This window comes from Clavelina lepadiformis, chromosome 8, assembly GCF_947623445.1.
Source record: "Clavelina lepadiformis chromosome 8, kaClaLepa1.1, whole genome shotgun sequence".
Classification (NCBI taxonomy): Eukaryota; Metazoa; Chordata; class Ascidiacea; order Aplousobranchia; family Clavelinidae; genus Clavelina; species Clavelina lepadiformis.
This window is the reverse complement of record NC_135247.1, coordinates 14745301-14769448: the sequence shown is the minus strand read 5'-3', so window position 1 is coordinate 14769448 and position 24148 is coordinate 14745301. Positions and strand designations below refer to the sequence as shown.

The 24148-nt window shown below is 36.4% G+C and overlaps 4 protein-coding genes across 5 annotated transcripts; all 4 read left to right on the top strand.

The window, feature by feature from the left end:
- The first annotated feature begins 1678 nt into the window (after nt 1–1678).
- On the top strand, nt 1679–4181 carry LOC143469581 (nicotinate-nucleotide pyrophosphorylase [carboxylating]-like). Its single transcript, XM_076967329.1, has 4 exons — nt 1679–2232; nt 2332–2495; nt 3326–3457; nt 3681–4181. The coding sequence occupies exons 1-4, from the start codon at nt 1842–1844 to the stop codon at nt 3870–3872; spliced, it is 879 nt and encodes a 292-aa protein (XP_076823444.1). The 5' UTR covers nt 1679–1841; the 3' UTR covers nt 3873–4181.
- A 3068-nt stretch (nt 4182–7249) lies between these two features.
- On the top strand, nt 7250–9021 carry LOC143469579 (contactin-associated protein like 5-3-like). Of its 2 annotated transcripts, none has more exons than XM_076967327.1 (6): nt 7250–7522; nt 7626–7707; nt 7951–8082; nt 8158–8303; nt 8402–8540; nt 8698–9021. In XM_076967327.1, the coding sequence occupies exons 1-6, from the start codon at nt 7256–7258 to the stop codon at nt 8883–8885; spliced, it is 954 nt and encodes a 317-aa protein (XP_076823442.1). In that variant the 5' UTR covers nt 7250–7255; the 3' UTR covers nt 8886–9021. The 2 variants fall into 2 exon arrangements, with proteins under 2 accessions (XP_076823442.1, XP_076823441.1); XM_076967326.1 differs by having other exon boundaries at nt 7251–7522; nt 8152–8303; nt 8698–9009.
- A 3453-nt stretch (nt 9022–12474) lies between these two features.
- On the top strand, nt 12475–14241 carry LOC143469580 (contactin-associated protein like 5-3-like). The gene is made up of 6 exons (XM_076967328.1): nt 12475–12794; nt 12902–12983; nt 13103–13237; nt 13318–13469; nt 13548–13686; nt 13853–14241. The coding sequence occupies exons 1-6, from the start codon at nt 12567–12569 to the stop codon at nt 14038–14040; spliced, it is 924 nt and encodes a 307-aa protein (XP_076823443.1). The 5' UTR covers nt 12475–12566; the 3' UTR covers nt 14041–14241.
- A 2985-nt stretch (nt 14242–17226) lies between these two features.
- LOC143469331 (F-box/WD repeat-containing protein 5-like) lies at nt 17227–23391 on the top strand. Its single transcript, XM_076966988.1, has 15 exons — nt 17227–17624; nt 17750–17854; nt 18040–18197; nt 18493–18684; nt 18816–18950; nt 19364–19474; nt 19548–19674; nt 19750–20149; nt 20949–21055; nt 21493–21583; nt 21853–21930; nt 22002–22125; nt 22310–22389; nt 22907–23105; nt 23183–23391. Exons 1-15 carry the CDS (start codon nt 17477–17479, stop codon nt 23189–23191), a joined length of 2064 nt encoding a protein of 687 aa, XP_076823103.1. The 5' UTR covers nt 17227–17476; the 3' UTR covers nt 23192–23391.
- The last annotated feature ends 757 nt before the right edge of the window (nt 23392–24148 follow it).

The window sequence follows — 24148 nt, the reverse complement described above, 5'->3', positions numbered from 1 at the left end:
AACGAGAAAAGAAATAAAATGGCAGAGTTGATAATTAAGAGATTGACCGACATGCGCACCTTGTGGCTCAGATGCGTCAAGTGTGCATATCGTGAGTCGTGACGCATACAACGTAGAGCACAGGTCATCAGGTCAGATTCTCATTCATGTTAAGGTAAATGGTTTAGAAGTAGTTGTTGAAAATAATAACACGCGTGAACTTTCGAGTACTAAAAAATGGTACTTGAGTAAAGCAGCTTTGCTACCGAGACGTTGGCATAGCCGAAAATCATTAAAATGAATACAAAGCATTTACAACAAGTCTGGAACATGTCGAAACATAATTGCACGGAACAATGGAGTATAAGCTACTTTATAAAAGAAAATACTGAAAACAAATCAACTCAATTGTCCATTAAATCTCTTGCGAATAAGACGATGTCCACTGATCACTTTCAGCCTTTAATTGAGAAATAATTACCTCAGGTTTTGGCCGTGAGCAACATGCGCCACACCCGTAGCTGAAAACGTTTTTGCAGCACAAACTCGTGGCTCAGATACTACAACCCTGTCTCAAAATGCCAGCTGAAGTGGAAAGGTAAACAATACTAAGACGCATGAGACGCATTTGCAAAAGCACAAAAGGGTAAATGCAAAGTTTTGTGGTACCCTGATAGTTCTCGTAGTAAGAGTTCAGGTAAATATACTGTAATATGATGGTGATATGCTATCCATGTAAACAATCACAAAACAATTCTGGTTGGTTAACCCCTTATAGCTTCCACAATTGATAACAGCAATCTTTAAATCAATTGAAAATTGAGTGCACCGAAGTTCTATCCAAATCATTAAGTGAGAAATAACGCACCCTACATGCAGCACTGAAGCTCATGAAAAGAAGTATTGAGTGCGCCTATGGCAAACTCTTCAGTCTAGGATACATGTAATTGCGGTAGAACAAGAAAGCTTAATCAGTTCATGTACTGTCATCTGTGACATTCCTATGCTGAAAATAAAAATTGCCTGCTAGGCTACTAATCACTTACCACTGATTACTAGGCCTATTATACCTGTGGAGACATGTTCCAACCAAAACGCTTTAGCCAACCTACAATTCCTAATACAAGCCCCTGTCATCAGGCACATTACCTGTCATAATAACTACTCTCTTTGTCACAATATGGGACCAAAATTGCGATACAATTTCGGCAATAACTTTTGGGCCACTTCATATTATTAAAAATCCTTTCACCAGTATGTTTATTGACAACTACTCATTGATTTAAGGCCAACTTGTTTTTGGACTTGCCCCTGACTTTAAGAAAAAGTAGTTCGGCCTAAATTAAAGATGAAATATGTTGAGTTGACTTTCATTTAGTTTGGGATTATTAAATCCTATTTGTTTAAAATATAAAAAAATTATGTTCAAGCAAATGATTTAATAATCGCCAACAACATAAAGTGAACATAAGTTTTGGTCCACTGTGCGAATTAGTTTGACACACCAGTTCTAGAATGTGCATTCCCAGTTACACACTGTAATAGTAGACACCTTCCTGTCGTATGTAGGCCTAAACCAAAAACACTGTTTAGAATGAATTTTCATGTAACTTGTATTTTTTTAAGAGTTATTCCATCAAAACAAAGGCCAAGTTACTTACTTTGGCGGAATAAGTTATTTGGTCAGTCATGTGCTTCAAACCGTATTCTGTTTCATTGTTACATTTAAGTCTGACAGTATTGTGCATTGCCGTATGAATGCTATCAGCTGTATGTTTGCATATAGCAGTTTCAATAGTCATCTAACAATACACATCTTGTGTGTCATTTATACTGTATGTAGTCTGCATTTCTGGTAGAAAATGGGTGAAATAAATGTATCTAATATTCTGCCGGATGAGAAAGTAAAAAGTCTTGTACAGTCATGGCTGGCTGAGGACACACCAAACTTTGATTATGGCGGTCTTGTGGTGGGCCATAAAATGGAAACAGCTGAACTGCTCATTAAGTCCCCAGGGATTGTGGCAGGGGTGCCCTTCTTTGATGCCGTGTTCCAACAATTAGGCTGTGAGGTAAAGTGGTTGTGCAAGGAAGGGTCAAAATTTGAATCTTGTACTAGAGAGAGAATCGCAACTGTCACGGGACCTTGTAAAAATATTTTACTTGGAGAGAGGATTGCGTTGAACTGTATTAGTCGAGCAAGTGGTGTTGCCACCATTGCTAGAAGATACCTGGAGATTGTGGGAAAAACTGGTAAAAATGAGTAGAAATCTGTGAATTTTGTATCTGCTGTTTGCTGTGAACTATCCAATCTTGCTTATTTTTTTATTACTAGAGTTTTGTTTTCTTTAGACTGGAAAGGAAAAATTGCTGGGACCAGAAAAACAACTCCTGGATTTAGATTGGTTGAAAAATATTCTCTCCTCGTTGCTGGGGCGGACACACACAGGTACAATCTCTCATCGATGGTCATGTTGAAAGATAACCACATTTGGTCATCTGGAAGCATAACAAAGGTAACTTTGTGAAATAATGTTGGTGCACTTGTCACATAGCGCAACTACTTGATATATGTTAAAACAGCCAATTGTTTCCACCTGATGATCCATAAACTGCAATACATTTTTGTTCATTGTGAATTTAACGAAAGCAATTTAAAAACCAAAATTGCATGTCAAAAGTAAAGATGAGTCCCATACTTAATCCTGAGCTTCGATAGATGAGAAATTGAGGTTTTCATTGCCCTGAGCCAATGACACTAATGAGAGTAGGGTTGCCAGTTCATTTCTTTTGACCAGCTTAAAAACTAAAATTTCCTGTCAAGTTTATTATTAATTAAAATAAATTATTTGGGAAACATTTGCAGTTAGCCTTTAATGTAGTGGTTTTCAACTGCAGATTTGCTTGATTTTTTGCCAATCTGCGAATTTGGTTCTGTTATGAATTCGGTAATGGTTATGAAACCATTACAGAATATACTTTTAATATAAGGTTTTTGAACTATGCTATGCATCTGGCAGGTTGTGTTACAGTAATTTTCCTTCCACCCTGCTAACTGCTTTTTGCTTGAGGTATGCATATGCTTTTAGTATCAAAATACATGCAGTTAAGAGCCCTTGTTTCTAAGGTGAAATAGTGGAAAAACTTTTTTGTTTGTTACTTTATTTGTTTCATAAGTCAATCATTTTGTTTAGATTTAAACTGTCCACAAACAGGTATAGGTTGAAAATCACGGCTTTAAAGTTGTGGTGGCTAGATTGATTTAAATAGCAAACATTGTGTATTTTTCACAATATTCAAATTTTAGACAACCCAGGTCTTTACATGTTCGTCGTGATTGTTTCAGGCAGTGGAAGCCACCAAGTCGGTCTCTGGATTCAGCACAAAGATTGAGGTTGAATGTCAGAGCTTAGAGGAAGGGCTTGAAGCTGCACGTGCAGGAGCAGATGTCGTGATGTTTGATAATTTTAAACCAGAGGTTGGGCTTTTATTTTTACATGATGGAGACACTTCAGCAGCATAAGATAAATGCATTATGCTAAAATAAAATCTTTCTTTTAACCAAGGCTGGTGAACTTTGTACATTTTCTTATAAACCTATGTGGAAAATTTTTTGTAAGTTTTTAAACTGCGATATTTCAAGGTTATGCTTTGTAACATGTATATTTGTTGCAATATTTAGTCTAGTCATCTTTATGCAGAATCTTATGTCGGCGGCAAAAACATTGAAATCTCAATTTCCCTATGTGCTCGTGGAAGCCAGTGGAGGCATTGATGAAGAAAATATTTCTTCATACTGTGTGCAGGATGTTGATGTAATATCAACATCAAAACTCATCCAAGGATATCCTGCAGTTGACTTTTCCTTGAAAATCATAAAGAAAAGTTCATAAAGTAGAACTGCCTTTTTATTAGGAAGCTGAATTTGATTTCATTTCTACTTCTGTAATGCAGTAGTTACCTTAGCGCTCAGTTGAAAGTGAATTTTCAACATCGCGTTCTCAATCTTGTTATTTACTGAAATTTATTTTGCTTTACTGGCAGAAGTGCATAATTATGGTGTCATATATATAAACTATGCAGTCGCCTTTCTTTGCACTGTAGCCTGAGGCAAAAGAAAAAAGTATAATGAAGACTTCTACCTTAAAATTATTGCAAAGTATGATGTCCATGTTGTACCCTAATTAAACTATGCAATCGTTTTTCTTTGCGCGATCTGCCTGAGGCAATTCAGATCAGCTGAATATCATAGAGTAATTTACACAAATACAAAACAATGTCTGAATGTGAGTTGCAGCCGTAAGGTTGCCGCCGTGAGACTATTACAGAACGCTACATTGTTACCGCATAGCAAAGTGAATGTTTTCTCTGAGTAAACTAAAAGAAGAAAAAAGTTTCAACGCAAAGCGGAACGAAGCTAAAGGATTTCATATACCGTCCAACGTATCTTGAGTTAGAAAACAATACTGTAGCGTTGGACGAACCATTGTGTCATCTGGCTTTTTCAACTATCCTTTTTTAATGGCATCTGTGCGTTGTAGATTGATTAACCAATTTGTTTTTCGCCAGTGTCGAGCAGCATTGTGAAAATTTCCGGTTAAATTAGATAGATTGCTTTTAGGCGTCTATAATTTAAATGAATCATAATACGATGTCAACGGTGATTTTCCTGACAAGTTTGGTCTATTCTTACTCTAATTTTTTTTGACAGGTTGCGTTTCCAGTCTGAAAATAATCTAGTCTAAGGTAGGCTTACCATATTTGATAATGCGCAATCCTTGACAAATTTACCTCAGTTGCATTGACTAGTTAACTAACTTTAGAATATTACCAAAGTACATTGCCGCCATTGCTTTTTTGTGATAAACACGAAACAATACAAAAACAGCAAAGAAATGTTGCACTCCAACACACGAATGCAAATTTTCTTTTAAACAGTAACATTTATGAAAACGAAAATTAGCACAGAATTTTTACAAAATACGCTCCAAGGTAATTACAAGTAATGAACGTATAGCTGTTTGTAAACAATATTCTCTATATAGCCTAAACTCTCCCTCGTACCAATCGTTCTTTTCCGAACATCTGATTTTTTTCAACAAGCTCTTGTTGGACTTCAAAAACACATACTATTCCCCATAAGACATGCTTTTAAAGTTGTACTGAACTGTTAAAATTCCTTTCATTGTTTCAATGGTCATCTTATTTCTGTCTTTTGTCTGTAAATGTTATTTAACGTACACTTACCTATTGATAAATCGCCTGCAAAAAAATGAATACCCCGGCAGCAACAGAATACACTTTTATTATAGCCTTCAGTCGCCCAAAAAATGTAATTTTGGTAATCACGTTTTAATGCACTCGTTTTTTTACTGTATCTCATCAACCCTCTTAGACTCGCAAAAAAAACATCCCATCTTTTTTATCATAAATCTTTTTTGTCCGTTCGTTGTTTTTCTTCAAAAGTTGCATCATCTTGACCAAGTTTGACCTCTGACGTATTTGTTTTCCAATTTCTGAACCAGTTCAATCAAGGTCCCCACATTATCATTTCTGATGCAGATGCCTTTTTCGCACGTAGGCTATAACGTGACATAGAGTCACGTGGCCTGGTTGTCACATGTCCACTGACTCTGCATCAGTGAAAACGCCTGCTCAACCCAACCCAGTAATTCTGAGTGACATTCAGCATTTTTTAACTTTTGAAATTACCTGCACCATTTCTTATGTGCTGGCAGTGCAGTAAATTCTTCGTCACTGATGCAACATTCCATAAACGACTTCAACGACTAGAACAAGCCAAACCCTAATGCTGTTCATCTTAAAAGGTAGTAAACAACTTACGTCATAAACGAGTTGCAGACAGTTTTGACGAGCTGAGAATGTTCGCGACATAGAAAAAGGTGGCAATCTAGAAAAACTTGGACTAAAATACATTCCGGCCTTTTAGGCACATTTTAGCATTTCTCCCTGACGCAGATTTGAGCACTAAATTCCCTGACATGTCAGGTAAAATCCTGACGTATGGCAACCCTAGCCTAAGATATATCAGTTGGCGATGAATATCCCAAGTGCAAGGAGTTTTTATTACAACAGTTTATGTTTTATTACAGTTTATGTACATATCAAGGCGTTTAATTCATTATAGTGAAAGGATTTAGATTGATTCCACCGTCATATCCAGAAATATCAGAATTTAAGCCTGGAGCGAAATTTGTTATAACTTATCTTTGATATTGAAACGGCAATTTTTTAAGCTGGCAAAGCATTATACACGATACAGCAGTAATAGCATTCAATTTAACCAGAAAATTTACTTCAAGATGAAATAATCTGCAGTAGTATTAATTTTCTTGTAGACATGCAGATCCAATCTAGGAATGAATATGGCAAGAAAAAACCTTTCTGTGGGCAAGTAAATTTTAAAACGTCACTTACCCTGGGCAAGAAAAGCCTTAAAATTTTCTTTTGGGCTTGAGAGGTAAAACCAATACGTAAGCTAAACATAATCGCATATAGTTCACTCGTATTTAGGTGATATTTTGTACCAAAAATTTCGGTGGTCATTGTAGAGGAAAAATGTAGGCTACCAACCCATAGCCTGTAACTTAGAATTGCTCACGTGTAGGCAACTTAGTTTTCTGGTACGAAATTTCTACATACGTGCTCATATAACTTACCTACATGTTCAAAATCATGAACTTTGATCCCTTTAGCCAATCATTCTCCCTGGCTAAGGAACGTTTAAAAATTAAAAAAGGTTATCACCCGGAACAATCAAACTTTCGAAGTCATTTTTTACATTTTTTTTATTAACTTAAATGTTACTTTGTAAATCATAGTTATCTAAACCTACCTTTACTAAAGAATTAAAATTTATTCAAATCTAATTCCTAACTATAAATAGCTAAAATCAATTTCTTGCATGTACCCATTATCTTAACTACAGCACCTGTCTTTAATAACAGGCTGGTAACCTACGTATGGTGAAGTAGTTACTTTCAAAAAACAAGGTGACCTTAGCTTAATGTTCCTGCTATTTTCTAAATACTTAAATAACGCTACTAGCGTCTAGAAACTATTTATAAGCTATGTGCAAAATTTCAGACTCAATTAACGTTAATTAGACAAGCTTCCAATATATTTGCTGTAAGATGGTAAACTTTCTATGGCTTCACTTTACCACTTACAATAAAACATCAGTTCATTTGAAAAAAAATCTTTTGCCACTCAAAATCGGCAAAAATGGTTTTATCAAAATTCGTTTCTGAAACAGATGTTGTTTCACAGTTTGCATTTGCAGATTTCTATTAGGAACAACATAAAGATGTATCTAAAATTTTTATCCATGTTAAGCTTGATATTAGGGGCACTAAGCCAGCCAGATGATGGAAGAAGCTGTTTGGGCAACACGGTTTACAACTACTTTTATGGATCCGAAGGTCAAACTGTAAACCCAAATCTTAACCCCATTGGACCCCAGCAACAAGGGAAACCTGGAAAAATCGGACCTCGGGGTAATAAAGGAGAAAAAGGCCCTAAGGTGAGTTATACGTAGAATACATATCATAGAAAAATACATTCTTTGAAAACTCAAAGTTTTTTGCACTTATATATGATAAAGCGTGGAGGTTTTTTACCAACAGGGCGAACCAGGACAAAGTGATAACACAGCCAGGGAGCTAGATAAAATGCAATCAGAACTTGACGAATTAAAAGCAAAATTCCGTAAGACATCGTGTATTTGGAGTCGTATGTAGTCATATAATTTCTCATTGCGGTATCTTTAATTTTTATTTAATGTATAGAGTTATTTGTCCATAAGGAAAAATTTCTATTTTGTAACAATCAGTGGGTTGAAAAATTCTTCACAAATAGAAGGAAATCCCCCATACATGCTAAAAGCACTTTGCTATTTTTGTAACATGATAACGACGAACATGTGTCTTAAATTCAATATCACATGGTTAGAGGCTTTTTCCGCACCGCCATCTTGCGACCATATTTCAAACAAGAAATATTCGGGAACTTATTTGATATCTCCTGATCCCTATCAAGTCGCGCCGTTTTACGCTTACTGCAACTTCACATCAGCAGAAACAGGTATGGGATATTTTTATACGCAAAATATTAATTTATACTTTATTGGCGTTTTTCAATTTGTATTTTAAGAGACAGTTATTGAACATGACACAATGGAAGAAATGGCTGTGCCTAAATGTGCAGCACCAAAATGCTTCCGACGTAGGATCCGTTACAATGTCGACATGGATCAAATTGTTGCATTAATCGAACGTTCGACCAGTTGCCGTCAGTATATCAAAGTAAATTAATGAAACTTCTATATATAGCCGTAATAATCTAAAAATCACGGAAGGCTTTAACCCAGCAACTTTAAATATCTTTTAACATTTGTGTATAGTATCGCTGTAGGGCAAGTGTCATATTTTTCGACGGTGGAGTGGATCATGCTTCTTGGGTGTCACGTGATGGAACTCAAATACATTACTGGGGAGGAGCCACGTCACGGAGAAGCGGTTACTGCGCTTGCGGTGAAACAGGTCAGTTGGTGAAAGTGGAAGTGATAATTTTCTCATAATTCCTTTACACATCACGGATTGTTCCCCCCAGGATGAATGTGAGCTATTAACAATGAGCAACAGCCATAATTTGTTAAATGTGATTTAGGATACAATTTAATTTGCTTTTTGATTGAAGGAACCTGTGTCGATTCAAGTAAGAAATGCAATTGCGACCGAAACACGGCCCCAGAAACATCAGATGAAGGATATCTTACAGATAAGGAAGTGCTGCCTGTGACTGGACTATTTTTTGGTGATACTGACGGTTCAGCCGAATTTGGATGGCATACACTTGGGCCACTCATTTGTTCTGGACGGCAATAGCAATCATAAACTTTTTCTCTCTGCAATTGGTTACCATTAATTGTAGGCTATATAGGCTACAGCACATATTATGTTTTAATTGTATTTGCGATTTGCTTGAGAAATCCGTATAAATATAACCTCATACCATTCCTATCATTTCGTTGGTATGGTTTGGTACGACGGAATTTTGAAACCTGGAAGCGTTGTACGCGGAGGTATGAGCACGAACGCTCTCAATTTTGAAAGCGCTCTTTTTTTCAGAAGCGTTGCTCCATTTTCAGCGTAAGAACGGAACCACAAACGCGCTCATTTTTAAAGGTTTTTCGCTCGTCGCTTTTTTTGCACCAACAACGCTATGAACGCACAAAATGGATACAACGGTTGGATTTAGAAAATTTTAGTATTTTGGACTGCCGTAAAACTGTAGTGAATAAAAAACTTGCTGCTTTGAAACTAATTTCATGCACAATTGTTGCTCGGCAAAGTTAATGGCAAAAGTAAACAACACAATACGCAACACTAAGCACATCAGTATAATGTTATGGTGGTTCCATATAAACGCTTTGGTTTTTAAGCTGACAAAGAATGAGATTATAGTTGTCGTCATATAGTGTCATAATTAGCTTCACGTTGACGTTATTTTTACAACTTAACCTTAACCAACATGTGCTTTGAAATTGAAGAATATTAAATGATGAAAGTCGGCATCTACAATTATAGAAAGTTTTTTTTATACTCTAGTCGTCTATATTAATCTTTTGTGGCAGGTGTGACTAAAAAGAACTTCTCAGCAAAAGATTCCATGAAATTTCGTAACATTTGCAACAAATAATGATATAAGCAATCACAAATACAGTTAGACACACGTTTTACAATGCAAATTCGCAAGATATGAATGCGATTGGTGTTCGAAAATGCGCCGGAGTGAAAATACTATGTATTAACTAAAAAGTGCTAAAGCATGAGCAACGTTATTTTTTCGTTAATGAGCGAGTGCGTGAGTTACGCTCTTTTTAAAATTGCGGTTGCTCAGCTCTGGTTGTACGAGGTTCTCCCTTGATGCTGTGAGGCCAAACTTAATGTCTTGCTTAGGGCTATTCTATTATACAGCGGTAGATAAAATACAATTAAGCGGCTTAAAAGCAACGGTCAAAGTAAAATTAGAAATGTGAAAAACCCGAGCCCGAAAGCTTAGCACTAATCTCACCAGCTTCCAATTTTCTCCTAATCCTAAGCACTCCCGGGTTTACCCGTCTTGTTCCAATAAACAACAGGGAGTATTATTACCAGGAAGTCTAACCGCAGTGGAATACGATTTAACTCCGGCTAAGGTTTTACAAAATTGTATTTGGCCTGTTCTACTTCGGTTCAGGTTTGCATCGGGCGCGTGCATTCGTTCCGCTTCGGGCTTAGGTTGAGCAAGCTTGCTAATATACAGTTCGCTCCTGGTTCGAGTGATATTTTCCAGCAAATCATTTTTTAATTTCTTTAACTACACAGGCTAAGTAGCAATTCGTCAGCTCAAGGAATTTCATGAGTAGGTAAAGGCTTTAAACGTTTTAAAATAAGCAATAGAAACACGCTTTCTATAACTATTGGATGAAATTATTGCACTGAAAAAGTGGCTACAATTGGGAAAAGTTCGACTCCGGTTCGTTTTTTTTTCTTTTCAAAGCAACGTATAAGAATTAATAATGTCTTGCAAAAATCGTTGCTAGCCATTATAAGATTTCTGTAGTTATTTTCAAAAATGGTGCAACGAACAAAAATTGACATTTATAAGTGTTAAGTTGCTACATGTTATAACTTCCGTAACGGTGAGTTTTTGTCATGCAGTAAAATCCACTGGGCGACGAAGAGTCACGAAGCGAGACCTGTATGCCAGTGACTTAAATGTGCGAGTATAGCCTTATACGGTGTATAGGCTACCTTAAACAAGTTTTCGATTTGTGTTTGTCAAATGATTTCATGTCATACTCATATTCTAATATTCATACGTAAAATAGCGATTCTCACAAACCAACCTATTTTCCTATTTCTGCAACTCAAAAACTAGAGATTCTGTAAGTTAGCCTATAACGAATCGTTGCAATATAAATTGCAGATCTTTTAAATTGAATGAGAAAGTAATTCTCAGCAGTGAAGGCTATATATCGGTATTACTGTCAACCTATTAGCTTAACTACCATATAATCGAATGTTTTAAAGAACAGTGCTGTCATTATTCGACTGCATGAAGTTAATTAATTCCAATGCAATTAACATATAGCTTATATAGTAACGGTTTAACTGCCGAATAGCGAAAATTCTCATTTTGAAAATGGTTTAGAAACGATGTTTGCTGAGGAACTTGTTTTCAGAAAACATAAGGAAGCGAGCGTTGATGTGACGAACGAAAAGTGCCAAGTAAGAAGTTCTCTCTTTTTTTCGTAGAAAAAGGTTAACCCAGGATCATCCGTCATCAGAATGCTATAGCGAAGAAGCAAACCAAAAATAAATTCTATGATTTCCGATATTTGTTTTCTTTTCTGAACAACTTGAGAGGCAGCTCAAGTTTGCCAGTTTATTTTGCTATAAACGTGCAAAACAAAGACGAATGAAGTTTGTGAATTTTCGTTTTGCTCATGGCTTATAACCGGCTATTAGGTTAATATTTGTTAGTTTCGTTGTGATAAGTTGATGATAAGTTAACATGATGAATTATTATTAAGATTTTCACGTGAGACTTACAGACGATAAAATAGGAATTAAAAAACTACTTGATAAGGAACTGTAGAAAATTTCAGTGGCGTATATGGTACTGTAAACATGAACATGTCATGTTTATAAACATAACATACATATGGATACGGTCCATACTCTCTGACATCAATTTACTGGTGAACCATCACTGGCTTGAAGTGTAATCATGGTTTTAAACGTCATTTGGTTTCATGAGACTTGGAAAAATGTTGTCAAGCAAGAAATACCTGAAATTTAAAGCAAATACACGAGAAACATATCAAAATCATCATTAGCATTATCCTAAAGGCAGTATTTTTTAAGGTTTGCCTTTGGCTACCGCTAAGAAACTTTTATAGAGACCGCAACTTTTAAAGACTAATTGTTTATTGTCAATGCAAAAGTATAAGTTTAGGGAGACCGTTGGACCAATTTAAGAGATCGTTTCGGTTCCCAGAAGAACCTAAAAAAACGCTGCGTGTAATCATTAAAATGTCATTGAGTTTGGCATACCTAAGGCCTATGGCCAATGTCTAAACTCTACCGTGATAATATCAACAAACGTTTGTATCCTCGGCGTATATTCAGGGTTGCTGTCGGTCTGGACTAAAAAATAAGGACGACTAGGAAACGAAAGAAGAATACTATACCTTAAATAGTGCACAACAAGAGAAGGCAATCAATAGTATACTAAAGGGGTCGAAATGCCCAAAGTAGGAACCTCTGCTCTAAAAATAAGACAAAAATTCAGCAAGCACGCAAGTGAAAATAAGCACATTAGTATTTTCTAAGACATTGTACTTGAAATTAAGCATAAATCTTAGAAATAAACACGGAATGGTAACCCTGCCTATATTGCATAAACAGAGTTTTCTTTCCAGGATAACAGGAAGTACACGAATATAAACATGAACTGAGATGGAAACAGTATCTACTACGAGCCTTTATCTAAAGTACCTACTTTAACACAGCAGAAACATGAACAGGGTGTTGTTATTTGTCTTAAGTGTCGTGGTTGGGGCATTCTGCCAGACTTCAGATGATGAAAAAAGCTGTTTGGGCAACACGGTTCACAATTACTTTTATGGACCGGAAGGCCAAACAATAAACCCCACCCATAACCCTGTTGGTTCCCAACAACAAGGAAAACCTGGTAAAATTGGTCCCCGCGGCGATCGGGGTTTCACAGGTCAAAAGGGCACAAAGGTGATTATTGTTCGATGCTTATACTGTACTGAGTATTCTATGGATATAAGAATGCATGATACATTTATAAATGGGTATATGAAATCATTTTCTTGTTCTTCTTTTAGGGCGAGCCAGGTCAAAGTAGCAACACCGCCAGGGAGCTGCAAAGATTGCAAACTGAACTTGACGCACTGAAGGCAAAACTGGGTGAGGTTTGAAAATCTAAACACGAGCAACATTGAAATATGCTTGGTCCACAACTGAGTTTAGTAACTACCATGACAACTTTTTTATATTTAGTAAGTTTGGATATTTTATACCTTCAGAGACTCCTTTAGCTCTGCCCCCATCTTGTGATTATGTTCGAGGCAAGAAATCATCCGGAATATATTTGATATCTCCCGAGCCAACTAAACTTCAACCATTTTACGTTTACTGTAACTTTACGGGTGACGCATCAGGTATAGATTTTTATTTGACCAAGTTTGAAAAAAATTATAAATCTTTGCATAAACTTTCTTTCACTTTGGTTTACATGTAGATGCCTATATTTGGCATGATACTATGGAGGAAATGGCTGTGTCTAAATGTCAAGCAGCAAAATGCTATCGACGTAAAATCAGCTATAATGTTGACATGGATCAAATCGTTGCTTTGATCAAAATATCTTCTCGTTGCCGTCAATTCATCAAAGTAGGTTAAGGAAAAACTTGCTTCAAATGCACGTTAGCCTAATAGTTACTGCGTTGAAAAGTGTTTTCTTGCTTCTAGTACCGCTGTAGGGCAAGTGTCATGTTTTATGACAGTGGAGCGGATCATGCTTCCTGGGTGTCACGTGGTGGAACCCAAATGCATTACTGGGGGGGAGCTACGTCAAGAAGAAATGACTATTGCGCCTGCGGTGAAACAGGTCAGATGACGGGGTTAGATGTTATATATTAATATAGGTATTGGATTGTTTATTTTTTGGACTAAAATCAATCAATTAACCCTAGTTTATGACCTCTGTCCCTTGATCATACGATTTAAGATGGACCAACTTTATAAGACTTCTATACGCGTTGTAATAAATGCAGGAACCTGCGTCGATTCAAGTAAGAAATGCAATTGCGACCGAAACACGGCCCCGGAAACATCAGATGAAGGATATCTTACAGATAAGGATGCCCTGCCTGTGACTGGACTCTTTTTTGGTGATACTGACGCTTCAGACGAATTTGGATGGCATACGCTTGGGCCACTCATTTGCTCTGGACGGCAATAACAGTCTTGATCTTACCGCTTGAAAACTTATTATGCTGATTACACCACCTCGCTTTATTGTCTGTATGTGTTTATAATTGCTTTTCTGTTGGAGTCATACCGCGAAATATTGTGAACTTTCATGTCGCCATTTCTATTCGAAAATCTTTGTTCAGTACATAGCCGTTATGTGGTTACCACTTGCTAATAAACTATAACTTAAGACAAACACGTTTAGCATTGTACAGTATATCTACCCTTATGGTGACGTTAGCAACAAATTAAAAAACCTCAATTGCATGTGCTTGGTAACAAAGAAAGCACGGAACTAGTGATAAAATGACTATACATATACACGTAGACAATAAGGAATAACACAAAATTTCGAAAAAACAACTTTTTTTATTTTATTCGATTTTCTGTACATGCATAGGCTATAATATGTAAACGCATAGTTTACTTCATCACGACTATGAGCTGAATTCTCCCTTGTCATAAAAAATAGGTAGGCTACATGAAGAATGTCGACAGTCTTAAATAAGGCTCCTTTTACAGCCTATAAGTATAAGCCTATATGAACCACAACATACTTAACAGCCTATGTAAGATTAACTTTTTTTTGGTTTTAGCTTTTTTACATTTGCAATAATTAGGCCTACATGCTCCTTTTGCATGAGAAACAGGCCTTTTCGGAAAGGCATCTATTTTGTACAGTGAATGTAAGAAAAAGTCTTGTTACACTTCGAAAAAATTAAAAATTTAAAAAACATCATCCAATATACATTTTAAACAGTAATAATGCAACGTTGGCTTAGCCTACTAGTAAAACTTCCAACCGGCGTGAACCAATTAGTCTACGGATTTAATGGATAGGGCTATTTATTCAGTTAGCCTACTTATTCATTGTCAGTAAATAACTTCATTTACGAATAACTAGCCTATAAACCAGGCCTGGCCAACCCGCGGCTCGCGAGCCACATGCGGCTCTTTGCCCGGTATTATGTGGCTCTTTCGTTCATATTGAACCTCCGAAAGAGAGCACATTTTACCCATTTTAGGCAGATAAATAATACAGAAAAGTAATCTCTACTGGCTAATGTTCAATTGATATTTGCTAAATAATGACTGATTACATCAGATTTCGACGCAGAATAAAGATGATGAAACTGAAACAATATTTGATGCAGTGTTATGACGTAATAAGAAAAAGCGTAATAAATCATAATGTGTATGATGTGGCTCTTTGCGGTTAACACTGTACGAAGTGAGGCTCGTATAGTCTCTGACTGGTTGACCACCCCTGCTATAAACGAACAAGTGACTACGTAGTAGGTAATCAACTTGTATGCGAATAACTTAGTAGACCTAACTGTTTAAAACCCTACAGTCTACAATCAATTTAATTATGGGTAACCATACTTTGCGTTTTGAATAATTAGTCTAACCAACTTCAAGCCGGTTAACTCCTAAACATGGCATTAAGCACAAAAGTGCCGTCTCATGGACGTTTAAAGTAGTAGTTGATCAACTGAGTGACAGTTCATTTGAGTGACACATTGGTAAGTAGGCTACTGTTCAAACTACAGTAATGGGTTAGGGTCAAGCTGGAGCTGGGCGTAATTCAAACAATTACGTAGCCTAACTTAAAATACGGTTACTTACCGGTGGTCACTGTTATGTAGCGTAAGTTATAGTATTAAAAGGTCTTTTGTAGAAACTTTTTCACTACTTTCGTTCGAAACAAAGTTGCTTATCAGCGTTTCAAGCTGTGAAAACCACGTTTACTATAAGTTGTCCTGTCAAGCATTGCGCTTATAACGACAGCTAATTCCACTACGGTTAAACTTACAATACCCAATGTAAAAATATGTCACATAGGTCACAGAACATGGAGATGGTGGGAAATACGGATCATGCAAAGCTTAACTCTGTATATATGGCCTCGAGCGATGAGGAATCATCACTCACTTTAAGTCGTGCAAAGACTTGTGCTAATTGTCATAATTAGCCCTTATTCCTACGGAATTTTCGTGCATATCTGATGATATTGTAATGTTATTTGTTTTCTATTTCGTGTGTTTAACAACAAGCGCTGTACTATATTTTGGCCGTGTTTAGTATACACGACCCGGTTTTGACTACTTCCGAATTACGTCATTTGTACTACAGCGCCTAACGCGTTAGTTCTGATATTGTCATTCTGATATTACAGTCTACTGAATGGAGCTTTATTCTGTGCTCTGAAAACAGTAACCATTTCGTTGAGAACCTATAATAAATAAATATTCAACACATTGACAGTTTGGTTCTGGTACTGTAATTTTTAACTGGCTATCAGGGGTTAATGAATGCGCTATCAATGGAGTCAGATTAGCGAACAATCGATCAAGCAATAATTAACAACAGTTCACAACCCCAACAATACCCTCAGTTAGCAGAGACTTTCTTCAGTCCGAGAATAAAAATTGAGATATCATGTGATAGCATGCCTTCTTATGTCTTACTTTTATACAAGGTAAGACACTGTTGTAGCGTTATTGACCATTGTCAGTCAACAAAAACTATATGTTTAGTTGACTTTTTTTTACCACGATTACATTTGGTATGAAATTTATCTCAAAGCAGTCAAAAAACAAAAGCTTTTTTCTCTATCGATTACGACTACGTTTCAACATGTTTTCACAGCGTTTTTGTTCCAAGAAAAAAGAGCGACAAGCGTATAACGCCATAAAAGGAGCGCGCTCCCAGTTACACTCTAAATTTTTAAAAACAGCATCGCTCCTGGGAATACTCCTAAAATAGAGCTATTTTCGTGCCCAGCTCTGGTTAAACGACGGTCCTAAACCTGAAAGAAGACGTCAAACGAACATTTCATGGAAAATTACATTAATTGGTAATTTGGTAAGCCTACATCAATAATAATTTTTAAAATGCTATTCCTACTATGGGAGTTCCCCTAGACAGATACTTCCCTTTTTTAAACATTAGGATCAAAGGCCATAGAAATAGATTATGATCATTTGGGTTACTGTGCATTCACGCAGGAAGCGAGGAAGGTTCCCCAGAAAATGGCGGTATTGACAGTAACTGTAATAGACAATGACGGTTACCTAATGGAGTTCCTGATAGGCTGGTATTATAATTAGTTTAGGCCTATATGATACACCATGGACATGGTACTTGGTAAGCTGCAGTATCATAATTATGATACTTTAGAGTTTAGAGAGTGACTATTTCACTGAAAGTAGATCATGCAGCCCGTTGTTGAAGATAGGCGGTTAGGTTAGAGGAACTGGTTAGCAAAAAGTCGACTTAAGCTGTTTAGGGTTTAATTGAAGTAAGGTTTAACCTAGATTAGAAGTTAAATTTAGGTTCGATTCCAGATTGGAAAGTTTGCCAAGTGCAGAGGGAATAAAAATTACTTGCGCACTTGCACTAAAACGTTCAAAGTAGAAACCATGAATATCAATGACCCTTGTGTAAGAGACGTTTATGATCGTCCAAACGATCAACTGGATTACCAAATGGTTTCGTGGGAGATTTTAACCAATGATTGTCTTATGGAAATCTTTCAGTTGCTTAGCTACAAGGATTTAGCCAGAGCAGGTTTGTTGAAAAGTTAAAATTCTTACTTGTCATTTTCAAATTTGTCATACATACATCTTTGTTTCTATAAGAGCCAAACGACCCTTAACCATGCTAATTTATTGTGAGTTGTCTTCTTTTTGTAGGTCAAGTTTGTCGAAGGTGGAAATCAGTTGCAGATTTAGAATTTCTTTGGGAGTGCAGGCTTAAGCAAGACTACAACGTTAAAAGAGAAATTCCTTTGAGATCTGGTAAAATCAAGTGAAAATTTTTACTTTACTATATGTGTGATATATTGTTTACATTTTACTGTATACATAATGCAATACTCAATGCATGCATTGCAAAATTAAATTGCTGAGAATGATATAAACTTAAACACATACGTGTCATTTATTAGTAAAGTGTCACACCAAACATTGATTTACAAATTCAGGTGCAGTATGTTGGAAGGAAGAGTATGAACGATTAGTTGACAGAGTTCCATGCGTGGAACTGAAAAAAATTGAAGAACATTCTGATGAAGTTTTTCACGTTTCATTCTCCAACAATGGTCTGATGTTCTGCACCTGTTCAAAAGATACATACGTGAAAGTAAGTAGCCTACATTGTCATCAATGTGTGAACCAGATGTTATTCAGCCACCCAGGCTAGCATGCGGATCTGACTTGATCCCCCATATCCAAAAGTAGGCATGTGCCGAATTGAACACAGATTTGAATATTACACACGAGTATCAACCATTTTGTCAATTTCATAAATCACGAATTGATATATTTTTCAATTTGGCACTCCACTATCAAAAAGGTATATATATTACATTAGAACTTAAGCCTAAGTTAATTTTTCCAACCCAGTACATATATATATCATATATTTTGTTTTAAAGGTATACAATGCTGATTCACCTTTCGACATAGTATTTAGTTCCCAACCTCGGGGGAATTATTGGACATGTGCACAAATGTCTCGGTTCAGTCCATGTGACACACAGCTCCTGGTTTCCGGAAGTCGCCCTGGGCGAGAGCAATATGGAGAAATAGTTATTTATAGTATTTTTGGCGGAACTTTTTCTATACAAGTAATGTTGTAGAATTTTAAAAGTTCACACTAACATACTGTGTGAGTTATTTTTACTACAAGTGATGCGAAAATAATCACCTTGAATTAGTTTGACTTAATTGCTATAATGACTTTTACTCAATTTCTTAGGCTCGAGTGCGTATTAGGCCATATGATGTCATGGGCACCTGGTTGAATGAATCACATTTTTTGTCAGCACGAGCCCATCCTAATTACGGCAGAAGACAATGTCTGTGTGAAGTATTTCTGAACAAATCAGGGCAGGTAATTAAGTGTGTGGATGCGCGGATCAATATCAATATACTTAATTTCCTATACAATATTTCTTGATGGTGATATGTAGAGTAAGAAAATAAACCTTTGCACCATTTAACGAAGTGGCCTTTAGTTTTTGATATGAGAATCCAGACTTTGGCAACTTATGCTTGACTTGACACAAAACATCACAATGACACAAAACTCTTAGATTTTACAGGTTGTACAGTATGCAGTAAGTTGTCCCTCACAGTTTATTATTACCCTCATAATTTACCACTTGTTAGCCAACATACAAAGTGAGCTGTTGAAATATTATTCTAAAGTTTAAACAGCTACAAAAGTAAAATATTTTGATTAAATCGATTTGATGCTAAATGCAATTTGTAATATTTCGTCGTAATGCAATGTATTGTGTTTAGAAAGTTGTGGACCCTCAGCAACCCAATGCAACAAGATCATTTTTATTTAGATGTGATTTTGGAACTGTTAGTTACTTACATGTAGCAGATCTCACAAAACCTCTGCGACAGGTTAGTGTCATCATGAGGCTATATATTTATTATTGTTGCCTTTGGTAATACAAGATATTTTGGAAACAAATAGGTTGTCCAAAGAAATGTTTCAAAAGATGTGAAGGAACTATTGCACTATATTCACTACAAACATCTCCAAAAACTATCACAAAGTTACTCTCATAACGAACAAGATACTTGCACAGAATATAGAAAAGGTTTCTCTATGAACACTTAGATTTTAAAGCCTTTAAGTTTATAATTTACTACTGTTATTTATCTGTATCTCATAGGTTCAGTTTGTGAAGCATGTTCAGTGCAAACATCAGCAGAACGAAATGCAAAGCGGATGGAAATGATGTCACTTACAAAATTTAATTCTGCAACAAATTGTTTTAGTTTACATACAAAAACAAGCCAGGGCAACACAGAAGAGAGTACAGAGGTTGATGAACATGATACCCGTAGGTTGCTTAAATCGTTTGGGATTCAAAAAGCTGATACAGACAGTTTTACAAAAACGTATCATGCTCAAGTGTTTAGTAATGTAGCATCAGACCAGGGTTCAATTTCAACAAACCATCCTGGAACCAGCAGTACTTCACTTATGCTCCCAGTTTGTGAAGTTTGTAAAAAACAAGTTCTGCCAGATGGTGCAAATCAGGAGTTTGCTGCTAGTGAAATAGATACAAGGTAATTATTTTTCTCAGTTTAAGAAAGATACCAGAAATAATCCAGCTGAATTAACAATTTCTGTATCTTCATTAAATAAGTTTATTATAGTTTCTGCAATCTTGTTCTTTGAATTAACATTTTGTAGCAATATTGCCTGCTAGTATCTTTTTTCAAGGTGTGATTTTACATGAACTCCGTATAGTTATAAATAGACATCTTTGTAATGTGAAGATTTAAAACATCTTGTTATCTAGTAAACTATTTTGAAGTTTCTGAAGAAATGCCTTACATTTATAATTTGGTTTATATGAATGGATGCAATGATTGCCACCCGGAGTTGCAGTTTTTGATTTAAAACTTTTTCCAATGATTTTTATAGCTGAATTATTTTATTCCCCTTTAATCCATCTTTTTCTTCCAGCTCAAAAGTCACCAGTGTGAATTATATTTCCCTACTGCATTTTGTCTGTGGTATCTTTTAACATATACATTTCTCCTTCAACCTTTCTGGCACTTTCCTCCTGCACATATCCCCTCTGATCTTTTCAAAGCACTCACGCCCACATAGATTCTCTTTGTCACTCACTTTCATACTTCTTTCTTCTATTGCTTCTCTCCACATTTCCAATCCCTCTTCTTCTTCTTTTATTGTCTTCCAATACACTACAACATATTTAGCAAACAAAATATCCCACGGAGCCGCTCTCTGGACTTTCCGTTTACTTATAACTTCCTAAGCATAAATGATTAGTACTCTAGTCTAATACTAGAACTGATTGTGGAATGATGTCTATGAGTGTTCTTTTTATACTGAAAGTTTAGCTACAAGCACAGTTGAAGAAGTGACATTTGCTTCCTTTCCTGCTCGTTACAAGTTGTTTTTGTGTTTCACAGGAAGTCGTGTGTGTGTACATCACCAAATAGGTTTGTGGAAGTACTACATTTACTAAATTTTTGCTTCATGTAAGCTGAATCCAGCATGAGTATTGTGTTGGAAAATAACTACCAATCAAGCTTCACTATTTAGACTTCATATTTGGAACCATAAACAGTTGTAGATTTAGGCTAAATAAGTCATGAGCATATATACGTCTAACAGTTAGAAATAAAACTGTTTAAGTTGATATAGACTGCATATCAATTATTGCTGCTTACAATGAAATTCAATAATTTCGCTTAATCCGTTATCTTTGTATCAGAATAATTATTTGGTTTGCCCAAGTCCAGCAGTTATGCGTTCAGTAATGGATGCTTAGTTGCTTACAATACTAGCACTTGATACATGCACACAAAGTTGATTAACTACTGCAGTACTGCCTGACAATAAGCAGTTCCTGCTCTACAACATATACTACTTCTAGGTGTTAAAATACTTCATCAAGAGGATTGCAGCAAAGTTGTTGAAGAAGATATAAGTCAGATGTTATCGGACCACCCTGATGATTACAGCAGGTAGTACGCTTAAATGTTAAATATATTTTTATGAAAAGTTAGGTTAATATTATTTTGTTACAAGTGCACAGTTAAAAGTTTTTAGAAGTCACAGTTTTTCAATTTAAGAAAAATATGTTAGAAAGCACCTTTACGATACAAAAATGGCGACATAATTTGTGACCGTGTGTTAAATACTGTACACTTGTACAGCACGTTGGCCTTAAAACACGATTAAGTAATACGTATGTGCGTACATCAATATCAAATAATCACAATATCAACTACAGACTAGACGTAGACACCTGGGACCATGTGTTTGAATTACCGGGCCAGTGTGTTGGAATGACTTTATCCCCATGCAACAGGTAATGAGAACGTATTGCAGTTGCTACAACAACGAACATAACATGAGCATGTGATTTGCTATCACGAATAGGTATCTATATGTGAACATGAGAAGGTTCATCTGTGTGTCAGAAGGGGACATTATGCTGGACGACTCGCCGCCGGTATCAAAAGAGGTTGAAATGTTCGTTTACGACCTGATAACCATGAAAAGGGTTAGTAAAAATTACTTAGTATTAAATTACTTGCTATGAACCCAACGATTTACGAATCACACGCCAGCCAATCAATAATCAAGTTAAAGATGACGTACGTTTTCAAACAAACACGTCATGCACTATATTAGGCTATTGATAACAGACGGGACATGAGTTTACTTTCGGTGCTTTCTGTTAATAGGTTGCTATTCTGACGGGCCACAATGCGGAAAGCGATGTATTTTTCCTTCACCTTAGTAGTAATGAATATTATGTGGCAAGGTAAGCAAATCAGTCGTGTCGGTGATGGAGTGGTTAGAGTGCCTGGGTCATAAAAATTCGACTTGGGTTCGATTCCCTGTTGCGCTACCGTTGCTCTACCCTTGAGCAAGGTATGAACGATGTCTGTTCAGTAGTTCTTAGGATTTTTATGAGCCAGGCACTGGCTTGACGGTTTCAAATTCGGGCAACACTCTATAAAAAAATAAAAATAAACAAATATGAAGCGTCTGTCGATCGAAACTTGGAACAAGACAAGATAACCATGAGCTGAGGCTCAAGCGATGAGAAATCATCGCCGAGTTTAAGTCGTTCACTTTTTCAGTTCGCATATAAAGATTGTGATACCATCAGGAGAGTTATAATTTTTTAACTATCAGTTGATATGAGCCATTTCAACGACGATCGGCTGACCATCGCTATGGAGATGTCAGCTCTTCTGCGTACTTGTATCTTTTGAATAAGGGTCGCCTGATTACGGCTAATTATAAACGAGTTATTGTGTATTTCCTACATGCAGTGGTTCAGAAGACGACAGGGGATGCATATGGGACAGACATTATCAAGCCTGCGTTGCTTCACTCCACCATGACAAAGTCGTTAGTTGTGTAGCGGTGAACCCGCGCGACACCTCCATGGCTGTTTCAGTCAGCGACGACAACAAAGTAAAAATTTGGGGCTCAAAATCCTTCCACAAGAAAATGAAGCATGAGCGCTTGGTACTACGGACACGTTTCGTTTTTTGCATGGGTTCTTTCACATTGGTCAAAAAAATTAATTTGATGTTTTCCTTTAGATAACTTAACTGGACTCAGGCAAAATGGCGAAATTTACATGCATTTAATGGAACCAACGTCTTTCTAGAACCAGGGTCCTGTGCATGCTTTGCTCATTTCATCTTTCCACTTCAGTATTACATTTCCGTTTTTTGTGCTTTGTACATTTTGGTGGCTAGTGTTTCCATTGCTATGAGATTATTATGAAAAAAATTGCTTGCAATCTTAACTTGCATGATATATATTATATAACGACCTAAGGTACACCGTTGCTGTGGGTGAGGTCGTTTTATCCGTTCCACCACCACCATTAAAACTAAGCCGCCTACCTAGAATGTCTCAACATACTCAATAGGTGGGCTTAGTGATATGTAGAAATTAGGATATCTGGTCATGCTTATACGTCCGTGGATTTTTGCTCTACTCATTTTTCTTTACGAATGGTTAAGGTTTCATTTCTTTATCTTTATATGATCTGTTTCTGAGTGAAAAGTCGCGGGTTAGCGGCGCATGGAGAAAAAGCGAGAAGCTGGAATCCAGCGCTAGCTCGCCTGATGGGCTCAATGCAAACAACAATTTTGCTTTTGGGCCAAATCGTTTACTGAATGCGAGAAACATCACATCCAAATTAAAATCTGTAATATAAATTCGAAATAGTGTTTATTCGGCAAGAAAATCAAATATCTTCATCATCATCACCTTCATTCTCTTCTTCTCCATCTTCATCAACTGTTAGAGTAGTTAGACGATAGCCAAACCAAAGACAGCCATCCAACATGACAATTTATGGACACTGCTTAAGTCATAGTGACGTCATAATTACGACTAGGCAACCTATACCGTCATACGATAATGTCATAAAGTCGTAAGTGGGATTACGGCGCAGAGTGAAAAGAAGAGCTACAACTGTTACTATAAACGAACAAAATGCTCTGGGAGATCATAAAAGGTGTCGTTGTAGGCAAACTGTCGATACAAGCGGAATC